Source organism: Pyxicephalus adspersus, chromosome 3 (assembly GCF_032062135.1).
Source record: "Pyxicephalus adspersus chromosome 3, UCB_Pads_2.0, whole genome shotgun sequence".
Classification (NCBI taxonomy): domain Eukaryota; kingdom Metazoa; phylum Chordata; class Amphibia; order Anura; family Pyxicephalidae; genus Pyxicephalus; species Pyxicephalus adspersus.
The window spans coordinates 68,497,082-68,510,914 of NC_092860.1; the positions used below are offsets into that span (position 1 = coordinate 68,497,082).

Here is a 13,833-nt window from a genome sequence, read left to right on the forward strand (position 1 = left end):
AGAAAAAAACCCATCCGAGAAGTTGCTACAATATTAACAGTGGCAAAATCTACAGTTTGGTACATCATGAGAAAGAAACAAAGCACTGGTTAACTCAGCAATGCCAAAAGACCTGGATGTCCACGGAAGACAACAGTGGTGGATGATCGCAGAATCATTTCCATGCTGAAGAGAAACCCCTTCACAACAGCCAACCAAGTAAACAACACTCTCCAGGAGGTAGGGGTATTGATATCCAAATCTACCATAAAGAGAAGACTGCATGAAGGTAAATACAGTGCACTGCAAGATGCAAGCCACTCATAAGCCTCGAGAATAGAAAGGCTAGATTGGACATTGCTCAAAAACATCTAAAAAAACATTCTTTGGACAGATGAAACCAAGATCAACCTTTACCAGATTGATGGCAGGAAAAAAGAATGGAGAAGGCGTGGAACAGCTCATGATCCAAAGCATATCACATAAACATGGCGGAGGCAATGTTATGGCATGTACGTGCATGGCTGCCAGTGGCACTGGGACACTAGTGTTTATCGATGATGCGTCACAGGACAGAAGCACGTGAAAGAATTCTGAGGTGTTCAGAGACATACTGTCTGCCTAAATCCAGCTAAATGCAGTCACATTGATTGGGAGGCATTGCATAATACAGATGGACAATGACCCAAAACATACAGCCAAAGCAACCCAGGAGTTTAATAAAGCAAAGAAGTTGAATACTCTTGAATGGCCAAGTCAGTCACCTGATCTGAACCCAATTGAGCATGCATTTCACTTGCTGAAGACTAAACTTCGCACAGCAAGGCCCACAAACAAACAGCAACTAAAAGCCACTGCAGTAAAGGCCTAGCAGAGCAAAAAAAAGGAGGAAACCCAGCATCTGGTGATGTCCATGAGTTCAAGACTACAGGCTGCTATTGCCAGCAAAGGGTTTTCAACCAAGTATTAAAAATGAAGATTTTATTTTCAGCTTTTTAATTTGTCCAATTACTTTTAAGCCCCTCAAATAAAGTGATTGTGTAAATATCTTACATATCTACATACCAAAATGATTCTTCACAGTAAAGACTGTGAGAATGTGGAACAGATTCCTGTAAGAATTAGTTTTGGAACTCTAAAACAAGAGGCTTGATACATTTCAAAATGCACAGAAAATAACCGCCTATTACATTTTATAATAAAACAAAACCAGAGAATATCCAGGGATAATGCAACTGTCTTAGGGACATCGGAAAAAAGAATACCCCGCCCATTGGACTGTCTTTTCTTCTTCTATTTAAACATCAAGCATGGTCATGTGCCCAAATTTCAAGGGCCAAAATTATAAGTGTAGTAGGAATTATTCCAGGGAATTGAAAAAAAATTGGAACCATCACTACACTCTGCAATTCACATCACATGGCTTTGGAATAAATCTTCATTAAGTATCCACCTGCACTCCAACACAGCCTCTGCTGCTACCACACTGAACTTCCTTTTCACCAAGCCACCTTTTTTGACTTTGATTCACCCTATCCCACACCTGGAACTCAACAAGCTTACTGCCTCAATGCAACCGATACTACAGCTGCTGCTCACATTGACATCAGTTTGCCACATTTTTTAATGTGCTCCTGTGATTTACCATCATCTGTTACTATGTACCCCTTGCTGGGTCTTTTCTCTCTCCTCCCCATTTGTTAACCCCCTTGTTTGCCTGCTCCTTCACTCCTTCACTTTTTTTCTCTACTGCTGCTTGCTGGTGACATCTCACCCAACCCTGGTCCTCTCACAGCCTCTTTCATCCCTACCCTTTTAGCAAAACACTCTTCCTAACGTTATTTACATTCACCCAACCCATAAGTTCTTACCCCATTTCTCTGGCAGCCTTTGGTAATCTCTATCCACAACCTGATCCTCTCTAAATCCGTAAACTTCCTGGCTCTAACTAAAACTTGGCTTTCCTCCTCAGTCTCTTTGTCTCTGCTGCTACACTCTCCTATAGAGGCCTGGCAAGAGAGTAGGTGGTGTTGTGGGTCTCACTCTCTCCCCTAACTGTACATGTAGAGTTCTTCCTACCCTGCCATCTCTCATTTTCAACTCTTTTGAAGTGCATTCCGTCTGTTTTTTCTGCCCCCCTACTCCTCAATATTGCTGTTGTGTACCGACCCCCGGCCCAGTTTCCCAACTTTTAGATACCTTTACCTCTTGGCTCCCACATATTCTTTCCCATAACCTGCCCACCCTTATCCTCGGGGTCATTAATGTTTCAGTGGATGACCCCAACCATCCTTCCACAGCCAAAATGCTCTCCCTTACCTCCTCCTTTGGAGTTTCATAAAATGTAAAATGGCCTCATACACATCGTCAGACACACTTTAGACCTGGAATTTTCAAAATTTTTCAATTTCCCTTTTCTGATCAGAACCTAATCACCTTTGGCCCCCCTCCCTAATGTTACATAGCAGATCCGATATCAATGACAGAGAGATATCCATAACCTTGACCACAATTTATTCTTAAACTGCCTTACGTACCTAACCATCAATCTCTACAAAATAACATCTCCTGATAAAGCTGCCACTCAGTTCAACCACACTCTTTGGCTCTGGTTAAAGTTGGCCCTTCCACCTTTCGCTACCCCTGTCCTGTTAACCCCTGAGCCTGGCACAACAATCACATCAAACATCTACAAGACTGAGCGCAAGTGGAAATATGGCCTCAGTGCTGACTTCATGGACTACAAAGCCAGACTACAACACTTTAACACTGAACTCACTGTCACTAAGCAAAATTATTTCTCCGTGGTCATATCCTCTCAAGCTTCCAACCAGCGCAGCGTCTTCTCAACAAACTCCCTCCTAAACCCCACACCTGCTCCCCACACAACTACCTTTCTCTGCTGCCATAGCCACATAATATACAGGTAAAATTGTCAAAATCAGACATGATGTTTTTGCTCACAGTGCCACTCCAACCTTGCTCCTGTATATCATCCCTAACGTCCTTCAGTCCTGTTACTCGGGATGAGGTCTCCTCTCTTCTCTCATCTTCTCAATCTACTACCTGTCCTTTTTATCCAATTCCCTCTGATCTACTCCATACCCATTCCTCCACCCTGCCCCCACACAAACCGAGCTATTCGACCTTTACCTTTCTACTGGTATCTACCCCTTCACATTCAAACCTGTCAATATTCTCTTTATCCTGAAGAAATCCTCACTAGCCCTTCCCTATCTTCTAGCTAATGTCCTATATCCCTCCTCCCATATGTTTCCAAATTTCTTGAGCGCCTTGTCTATAAAAGGCTCATGGATTACCAACACCAACTCTCTCCTTGACCCACTCCAATTTGGCTTTCGAGCTGCCCATTCCTCCTTCTCCTGGTGTCCGACTGATAGTTATTTTACATATTCAAGTGGTGGTGAAGGTTGATGTGCAATAAAGACAAAGGCCTGCTTACCACTTATCTCTGATGACTAAAGTCAAGAGGTACACTTCAGCATATCCTAATACTTTGGGAAGCCCAAAGGATTCCACAAAGCTAGATGTTGTTTCTCCAAATTTTCTTCAAACCTCCACACCCAGCTGGAGCTGGGCAAATCTGTTCTGTTCTGATGGGACAAGGTAGGCTGAGATGAAATCCTTAAAAACTGTGGATTGTTCAAGGTCTGTGATTAATAAATACAGGCTGCCATTAGGCAAAGAACTTAACATCTGTTCTGTTTTTACAACCTAGGGACAACTTTGGTACCAAAAATAGGTGCACATTAAAAGATAATTACCCTTCTTCCCCAACAGAGATACAGCACACTAAATGACCACACCATTTAAAATAAACATCAATTAGGATTCAAGTGAAATCATCTAGTAGGTGACAACGTGGAAACGTAAAATAAACTGTTAATTATTTAGTGTCACAACAATTTTTTATTCCAGGGTTGAGTAAATATTTGTCAATATTTTAAGAGTGTTTTCTTCAGCACATCCCAATAAATATCAATGGGGTTAACATTTAGGTCCTGATTTATTAAAGCTCTCCAAGGCTGGAGAGAATACACTTTTACCAGTGAAGCTGGGTGATCCAACAAACCTGGGATGGATCTGGTCCAGGATTCAAAGCATTTGCTAGCAAATAGCAAGTGACATTGAAGAAATCCATTCCAGGTTTGCTTGACCACCTAGCTTCACTGGTGAAAGTGTATTCTCTCCAACTTTGGAAAGGTTTAATAAATCAGGCCCTTAGACTCCGTAGTGGTTAATCCATGTACATGTCCAATCCTCCCTAAACCACTCTTTTACAATTTGACCACAATAAATCCTGCCATAGTCATCTTGTATGAGGATTGCAGCATCAAAAAAAAAATACATTGACAAAAATAATTTAGTGTGTTCAGCAGACCTTATATTTGGGTACAGAATACTGCTGCACCTACACCTGACAAAGTGAAGAAACCCCAAATCATAACCCTCACAGGTCTGAGGACTTTACTGGCCATACATGTCTATAGTTTAGTTTAGTATAAAATTTCCTGTTTTAACAAAACAACCTTCTATTCACTCCTGACAACAAAAGGGGCCTCCCTTGTTATTTATTTTTTGTTTTTTAGCTTGAGATAATTTATGTAAAAATATCAATACATACTCATTTGCTTCAAAAACCTTTTCTTCTTCAGATTTATCTCCAGAAAATTCACTCCTCTTTCTCAGTTTGGAAGGTGGACGATAAGGTCCCGTTTGGGCTAAAACACTTTCATCAATTTCTTTCTTTACAGTTTCAACACCCTAAAAATGAAAACTTTGTATTCTTAATTCAGCAAAAATAAATAAACAAAACATTTAGTCATCTAAGCAAGATTGTTTTTACTTGCCTGTAAAGTATCCCTTTACCCTGTGGTTGCCCCTAATCCTTTGGGGCAACCACAGAAAATGTAAACTAATTCAGTACCCATGGGTATATAACTCCACTTAAAGGTGATCAAAATCTCAGTGTTTTTAGCCTATATACCCCACATTCAATTTGTAACTACTAGTACAAGTATAATGCTTATAGTATAATTAGTTATGGAGTAGAGCTTCTCAGACAAGGTATCTTGAACAGACTTCAAACACATTCTTTTTATTTAAAGTAAAAATTGTACTTTTTTTTTTTAAGCAACACTCTTTTATTTAAAAAAAAAAAAAAGAAAGGTGCAGCACCTCCCCTTTCTGCACAAAGTCTCCTGGCATACCACAGATTCCAGGAGGCTCTTTGCTGCCTAATCTCAGGCATGCGCAGAAGGTGAAGAAGGAAAAGAACCCAGAAGAAGAGAGAAAAAGATGTTGGTTCCAGGCCAAAGATACCGGACAACGTGGGACCCAAACAAAGAAACCTCCTGACAGAACTGTGGGATTAACCTCCCAATGAAAAACAGAATATCATCTGCAAATAAGGCTGTACACATACTTCTCCTGTACCTATTTTGATTCCAGTTAAAGTGGAATGTGACTCCAAGGACCTGATTTATTAACCTCCCTAGCAGTCTAATTCCGTCCAAATTTCCATGCAAAAAGCAGTACAATTTTTTGCATGGAAATTTATTTTTCACTGTAGGCCATAATTTTTACGCATAACTAACTCACCGATATTTAAAAAATTTATTAATAAACTTTAAATAAAAAAAAAACAAAAATCTGTAAAGAAAAAATATTTAAACATGTAATAAAAGTGTACAGTAGCTTGTATAATATACATATATATATATATATATATATATATATATATATATAATGATTATTTCTTTGTATTAGACTCAATACAGCTATTTTTTATTGAATCCACCCGTACAAACTGGTGACTGCACCGACGTCACTGGGAACCCCCCGAGATCGTCGCTGAATACGCCAGCTGGAGATCGTGAAGGACGGACCAGGACCTGCGGGGACCAGCAGGATGTCTGGGGACATGGGGGGAACATGGTAAGCGGGTTTTTTTTTTTTGTTTTTGTTTTTTACTTAAAAGCAACCCCGAGTGTGACTTCCGATTATCGCTTTTTGCAGGTAAAATCCACCCCGAGTCACATTTGGGATTACCGCTAGAGGGGGTTAAAGCTCTCCAAGGCTGGGTAGAATACACTTTCACCAGTGAAGCTGGGTGATCCAGCAAACCTGCAATGGATCTGATTCAGGATTCAAAACATTTGCTAGCAAACAGCAAATGACTTCGAAGAAATTCATTCCAGGTTTGTTGTATCACCCAGCTTCACTGATGAAGTGTATCCTCTCCAGCCTTGGATAGCTTTAATAAATCAAGCCCCAAGTATCTAACTAATGGTTCTATTGCTAAATTAAAAAACCAAGGGGGATAAAAAGCATCCCTGCTGCATTCCTTTACAAAGAGGAAACAGTTCAGAAAGAAAACCTGGAGTATTACCTTTGGCTATTGGGTTGGCATATATTTGAAACTTATGAATTCCAAAATTCTAAAATGGACCCTTAAAACCCACGGTCTGCAGCACTGTAAAAAAACAGTCAAATGATACGTTATCGAAAGCCTTTTTGCCATCTAAACTTAGTATTACTAGTTCTTGTTTGGGATGTCACTTGGCATATTTAAAAATTGCTAATACCTTTCTGAAATTAGTGTTTATCGAGCGTCCCTTAATAAATCCCACTTGCGTAGGATGAATAGGATGGAGCATAATAGCTGGTAAACAATTTGGTAACATTTTTGTAAATATTTTTGTAGGGGATCCTTGTCTTTTTTGGGCAGAAGAGTTATATATGCTATTTGTCGTAGAAAGACACTGAGATCCGTTCCACAGGGTGTCATACATTGATTGTAGTGTAGGCAATAATTCAGGCAGAAGTAGTTTTAAAAATTCAGAAGAGTATCCATCTGGGCTTGGTGTTTTGTTATATGCGAATCTATCAAATGTCTGCGTTTAAACGTTGCAGCATTTCCTGGGACACTCCAAGACATTTAGTAAAAAATTTAAACCTGCTTGTTTATCTATTGAGGTAGTCCCAAAAAATGTTGCGTAAAAATGTAGAAATGTATTAATAAGTTAGGGGTCATGGGTTATCGTAGTGGGTGATTCTCTCAGAGAGACTATGGCCCTGATTTATTAAAGTTCCCCCAGGCTGGAGAGAATACACTTTCATCAGTGAAGCTGAGTGATCCAGCAAACCTGAAATAGATCTGGTCCAGAATTGAAAACATTCACTAACAAATAGCTACCCTGTTTCCCCTATGATAAGGCACTGTCTTATATTTTTTGAAATGCCAAAATATGCCCTAGGTCTTATTTTCCGGGGGATGTCTTATTTTTCCATGAAGAAGACTGTACACATTTATTGTTGAAAATCACTCATGATCACTCATGTGCCATTGATTGTCCCCTTCTGATCACTCTGTGCCATTCATTGTCCCCTTCTGATCACTCTGTGCCATTCATTGTCCCCTTCTGTTCACTGACTCACTTTTTTTTGGCTTCTACGGCCGGGTAACAGACTCTGTTAGGGCAGGGATCAGCAGCTTGCTTGTCCTTTGAAGTTACTTTCAGTTTCCAGCATCGAGAAGTCACACAGAGGCAGTGGCAGGTATCGGTGGGTGTCTTATTTGCAGGGGGTGCTTTATTTTAATTTTTTGAGCAAAAATCGGGGGGTGGCTTATTTGATGGGGATGCCTTATCAGGGAAACACAGTAATGACTTTTAGGAAATCCATTCCAGGTTTTCTGTAACACCCAGCTCCACTGATGAAAGTGTATTCTATCCAGCCTTAGGGAGCTTTAATAAATCAGGGCCAATGTGAGAGTGACCCCTGGCCCCTTTGGCTAAATTTGCCAGGAGTCTCCCAGCTTTATTACCAAATTTATGTAATTTGAGTTGCGTAAAATTGTATTGTACTTTACTGTCTGTGCTTTGCACTCTTCATAATATCTCTTGGCTGAGTGCCATGGCTGTTTGCTACTGGGAGAGGGATCAAATTGTAATTTAACCTGCGCTAAACGTAATTTATTACTAGCTTCAATCAATTGTGATTTAGTATTTTTGTGTTTTGATGGTAAATATGAAATAATGTATCTCCACATATAAGCTTTACCAATTGCCTAGTACATTAATTGGTCATTTTTATGTGCACTATTATTTGTTTTACAATTTCTTCATGCAATTAGGAGCATATCCCTAAAGGACCTGTTTTTAGACAAAAAGGTTGGGAAACACCATTGAATATAATTTTCACGGGGGCATAGTTTTTCAACAATATTGTTTGCTGGGCATGATCAGATATAACGATGTCATGAATTTCCATTTCTGCCACCCGGCTAATTAATGATGAACTGCAGAACTTGTGATGGATCCTAGAGATTGTATGATGTGTAAGAGAAAAATGTGTAAACTGTCTTTCTGCTGGACGATCACTCCCAATGTATTGATCAAGTAAAGTGGTGGCAGTATGTCAGCCAGAGGTGACTGTGTTAGAATCTGCGATTCAACACGGGATTAATATTACCTGTCCTCTGTACTAATATTAAAACTGAATTGAAATCCCCCCCTACAATTTTAGTACTAATTTTGTCCTGCAAAAGCTAAGATAATATTTCTTGGAAATAGACGATGGTGGGATTAATGGGTGTGTAAACACTATATAGAGATAGAGGTTTGCCTGCTATATTCAAGGAGACTCGTATTCTATGTCCTTCTTCATCACAGTCAATGATTTTAAATAAACTTACTCATATCATTAGAAAACATTAGCCTCATATGTCATTCACTCCATTCCCTGAGCTAATTATACACTTAACACTATAAAAATTGAACATACACTGTGCATGCCAAAATAACCAAGAATTTGTAACCACACCGCAAAATTGGGATTCCGGGATGGAAAGGGGGAGGGGAGACATTACATACAAAAAATAAAGTAAGAAAAAGAAGAGAGAAAAACAACAATACGTATTTCTGTAGATTTTTTGTTAGTCCTGAAAATAGAGGAGATGCAACGCCATCTTGGATAGTGGCTGCAGTGTCTTAGGCTTGCGCTGCTTGCTTGGTTGCTGAGATTGCGAGCTGCCCGTCCGGAGGTAACGATCCACCCAGGATCCGTAACGAATAGGTAAGTAGGTAAGTATACGCTGACTTTTGAGTCAACAGATGCAGATATTCAGCGATACAGTACAACAGATTCCCTTCAACAAGGCGGAAACTCAGCTTTCGCAGTCCTCACATCCAGGCGCCGGAAGCCTTGACTCTGTCTTTACGTTAAGTGAGTATAACCAGGAATATTGACAGCCCAGTCATGTGAAGAACAAAGCCAGGATTCAGCAATAGCAACTAGGTCCTAATGCTCTTTTTTATTTTTCTGCCACCTTATGTAACTGGACCCCCCTCTGTCCTAGTTTAAATATCCCTCCACCATTCCCCTAGTACAGCGGACCACCTTCCATTTAGGTGTAAACCATCTCTGGCATATAGGTTGTAAGCCAATGAAAGGTCAGCCCAGTACTCTAAGAACGTAAACCTTTCCCATTTACACCAAGACTTAAGCTATGCGTTGAGCTGTTGACGCTTCCGCTGCTTTTCCTGTGTTGCACATGGCAAAGGCAATATTCCAGAGAACATAACCTTGGAGGCCTCTTCCTCCAAATTAAAACCTAGTTCTTTAAACTGATTTTTAATACATCTTGTCATTGGTTTCACCATGGACCAAGACCATAACTGGGTTATGTCCAGCCCCTCACAGTAATTTGTCCACTCGGTCTACCACATGCTGAACCCTGGCACCAGGGAGACAGCAAACCATTTGGTTGAAGTGATTCGGGCAGCAAACTATTCTATCAGTCTCCCCGATCATAGAATTCCCTATGACAACAAATTGTCTACACCTTCCTGCATTGCTTTCCCCACCCCTACGTGATGGGCTCCTCTCCCGGGCTTTAGGGGTAGCAGTAACATCTAGGGTTGCCACCACTGGGTCTGCCACCTGCACATCTTCACATAGCTGTGCAAATGCTAGGGCATTTAACACAGGGCTGACCTTCTTTTTCTGGGAGCCCGTACCACTCCCTCTAACTACAGTAACCTGGATCCCTACATGTTCATCCTGATTAACCTCTCCACCCTCCACATCTATGCCATTAACTACCTGCTCATTGGGCAGGAAACCCCCTCTCAAGGTAATCCAGTGATTTCAGTGTTGCAATGAACTTCTCCAGATCTCTAACATGAGATTCCAGAAGGGTGAATTTCTCACATCTGTCACAGCGGTATGCAGCTAGGAGCTGTTGCTCCATTTGTGCATACATATGACAGACTGTGCACTGAACAAAACCTTCCACCTTGCTGCCACTCATATTCCCAGTTACAATATTTATTGATTTCACGGAGCTATAAAAGATTACTTACAGGTTGTAGTTACTTTAAAGATTTCCCACCTTTTGTTTTCTAACTCTTCTTATTGCCCACCAATTGTTTCGCTAGCCAAAAGTGAGCAAGCTCATAGTGAGTTTACCCAGAACTTATATCACCTGTGGAACCTTGATGACTCTCCCTTAGAGGTCAGAAAGGAAAGAAAAAAAAGATATTTAAAAAAACTGGATTTAGTATTAGGGGAAAACACAAGAAAATCAGTCACCTAACAGTCACATGTCTTCACAACACAACCCCTAAATAGACAATATCAAAAAACCAAACTCCCGTGTTTTCTAACTCCACTTATTCCCAGCCACTTGTTTCACCAGTAAAAAGTAATGAAGCATTTTTTACGAAAAAGGCGTCTGTTCCTAACTTATCATTTTCAACACTTGTACCTAGACCTAATGGCGTTATTCGCAGACCCCTTGCACAGTCTCCTAACTCCTAAGGGCAAATGAGGCTGAAGCTTGTCAGTAACTCTGAACATGGACATTCTGTGGCCAACATGTTACCAAAATGAAGTCTGGAAAGCACTGCAATTGAAAAAATTGATGTCCAAAGTTAACTTCTAGTTTATCATCACAAGGTTCAGTCCAACAGAATCCAGACATTGCTCTCAAAAAGCCAGATTAACCTCCCTGGCTGTCTAATTATGTCCGTATTTTTATGTAAAAAGCGGTACATTGTTTTGCGTGGAAACTTGTTGTTTAATATTTTAGGTCTGTAATTCTTAGGAATAACTCCCAGGTGGGATAAAGTTTGAAACACAATTTATAATCATGATCATAATCACAAACATAAATTGTATAATAATAAATAAGTATAAATAATTTTATAAATAAACTGTAAATAAAATAAACTTTATAAAAGAAATTAAACAAAAATTAAAATTACTATAATCTGCGTACCGATGCTTCACGCATCACATCTATCACACCAGGGATGTGATGCAGTAGCTGGCCGGGAATCGCTGAGGACGCTGCTGGATCAAGGGGAGCAGGTAGGATTTTTTTTCCTACCCCGAGAGTGGTTTGGGGTTACCGCTTTTGGTATGTAAAATTCACCCTCAGCCACACTCCGGAACACCACCGAGGCAGTTAAGGCTTGCCATGCCAGATCAGTGTTCTCCCCAGCCCCTTTTAGCAGGATGCACCACCCCAGCAGTTTCCAGTGACCACCCGGCTGTTTTTGGGTGGTTACTGAAGAGATGGGTCACAATACAAGGGCTGCCACCAGCAATTTTATCCCACCCAACTTAAAAAAATGCCTGGGTTTACCACTGCAGATAGAAACAAAAGGGACAATTTCTATCAGTAAGGTAGAGAAAGGTATTGATTAAAAATTGAAGATTAAATGTGTTAGCAGACAACAGATTAGTCCTACACGGAAGGACAGAGAAAAGGCTGTCCCTTCTAAGGCACGCTAGCAACATACAAAACAAAGAACATTATGCTGGTTAGTATAGTTAGTATGTACTGGCCAACAATTTCAGTTATTTTGTTTTCAAATTTTTCAGCATAATAAAAATATATTATAAAATGTTTATTTAACTTTTCATGCATTGGTTTACTCATTCAAATACATAGGTAAACAGACAACAGTAATTTAAAGTCCACCAGCAAGAATGTGGCAAACTACACGTTTCAACTTCCTTGCTAGCCCCTGCTTCTGGTTAACCTTTGCTTTGGGGGTAGAAGTGGAGGTAGCTATTTTTGTGGACCTTTAAAAATAATTAAATAATTTTGAAAGGCATGCAATCTTGGTTCATAACACATGAATAAAAATGATTTGCACTATAGACAGATTCATTTTTTATACCATGCTAGAAAAATTTGTAAGACAAAAATTTCTTTACAGCTTATAATAAATACATAGAAAGCAGTTTCTTCAAAACTAACATACCAATATACCTGGATTTGCTAGGGGTTAAACATGTTTAAGTGCGATTGTAGCAATTTTATAGCAACTGTAACAACAACCAAGGTAAATTTTCAGGATAAGCTTTTGTGGGTCTACTCCCATTTCTTCTCTGGTCCTAGCTATACTTTGCTGAGATAATAGCACAAGAGGAGGTATACCCATGAAAGCTCATCTGTACCTGTTAATGCAAATTAAAAGCATCAAAGATAGTACTTAACATTACGATCTGAAAAAAATATTTCTCTGTAACGAAAAGCAATTCTTTGTTTAAATAACATTACCTGGGAAATTACTTTGAAGGCAGTTGTCTTTCCAAGCTTCTCACCTCCTTTTGTAACTGACTCAGCTGAATGTTTTGCAGTTTTGGCTGCTTCCTCGACCCCTTCTCGGATCTTGCGGCCAATATCACTCTTCGTAACTTCATCTAAACTCTGTAAAAGGGATTAACTAGAGTAAATTATATTATACAATAAAATCTCAATATATTTTAATATTGTACTTTATTAATATTATGTTGCAGTTCCTTCCTCACTTAATTATCAAATATACTCAAGTATAAATCAAAATTTTTTGTACCTGAAAATCCTATTAGAAAGAGAATTTCGACTTATACTCAGGTCACACAAGTAGATAGAGTTGTTTCCTCATTACAATGAGGCCCTCAACTTAAGAATTCCTTATGTAAGGGGCCTGGAGGTCATTGAAATGTTTCTTAGAGAGACCAGTTCAACAAATACAGAACAACTATTGCATGATACTTCCCCCACCTCCTAGATTGTAAGGTTTTCAGTCCTCTCCTCCTTTGTCACTGTCTGTATCTGTCTGTCATTAGAAACCCCTATTTATTGTACAGCGCTGCATAAAATGTTGGTGCTACATAAATACTGTTTATAATTATTACTAATAAATATAATATTAATAGTAATGATAATAAAAACAACCACCAACAGAAACAGAATGATTTTGTCATTTTGTTATTACTGTATATTTTTACCAGAAATGTTTTCAAATTTGATGACAATATGTACCTCCAGGTGCAGGGTTTGGCAATAGGGACAAAATGTGCCCCCCACTTATCCCAACCTGTATGAGACCTTGTCAATGTACCTCTGCCACATACTTTTGTGGCCAAGATAAATTGGTGATGTCCTAACGTAGTCTGGATCTGAAAAATCTTTGATAAAATAATGTAGTCTGGATCTGAAAAATCTTTGATAGAATTTGTTGAAATTTTAAAAGCGAATTCATTTAATTTAACATTGTAATTTTTATTAGGGTTTGTATTATTAACAGGTACAAGGAAACAGAATATAGAAAAGTTCAACAGTCATAATAGCATAACAGTATCAACCAAAAGCAGTTGGTTGGAACATACAAAAAAAAAAATAGACATAAAAAACCCATGTTATACTCCCTAGAGGTGCAAACAGTGGGGGAGTGGGGGTCCAGGTGGGTCATGTATTCCGTAGTATGTAAGAACTTCTGCCAGTAGAACCAAGGGGCTTTGAATTTTTCACCAGTGACTTTTATGTCAGCA

The 13,833-nt window shown here is 39.4% G+C and overlaps 1 protein-coding gene across 1 annotated transcript in view; it reads right to left on the minus strand.

The window, feature by feature from the left end:
* Positions 1-13,833, minus strand: part of TIMM44 (translocase of inner mitochondrial membrane 44) — a 97,359-nt gene that overhangs the window by 53,412 nt on the left and 30,114 nt on the right. The window contains exons 5-6 of the mRNA XM_072405059.1: positions 12,578-12,727; positions 4,625-4,764 (exon numbers count right to left, since the gene is read on the minus strand). Coding sequence (XP_072261160.1) covers positions 4,625-4,764; positions 12,578-12,727 — 290 coding nt within the window. The remainder of the gene's footprint in view (positions 1-4,624; positions 4,765-12,577; positions 12,728-13,833) is intronic.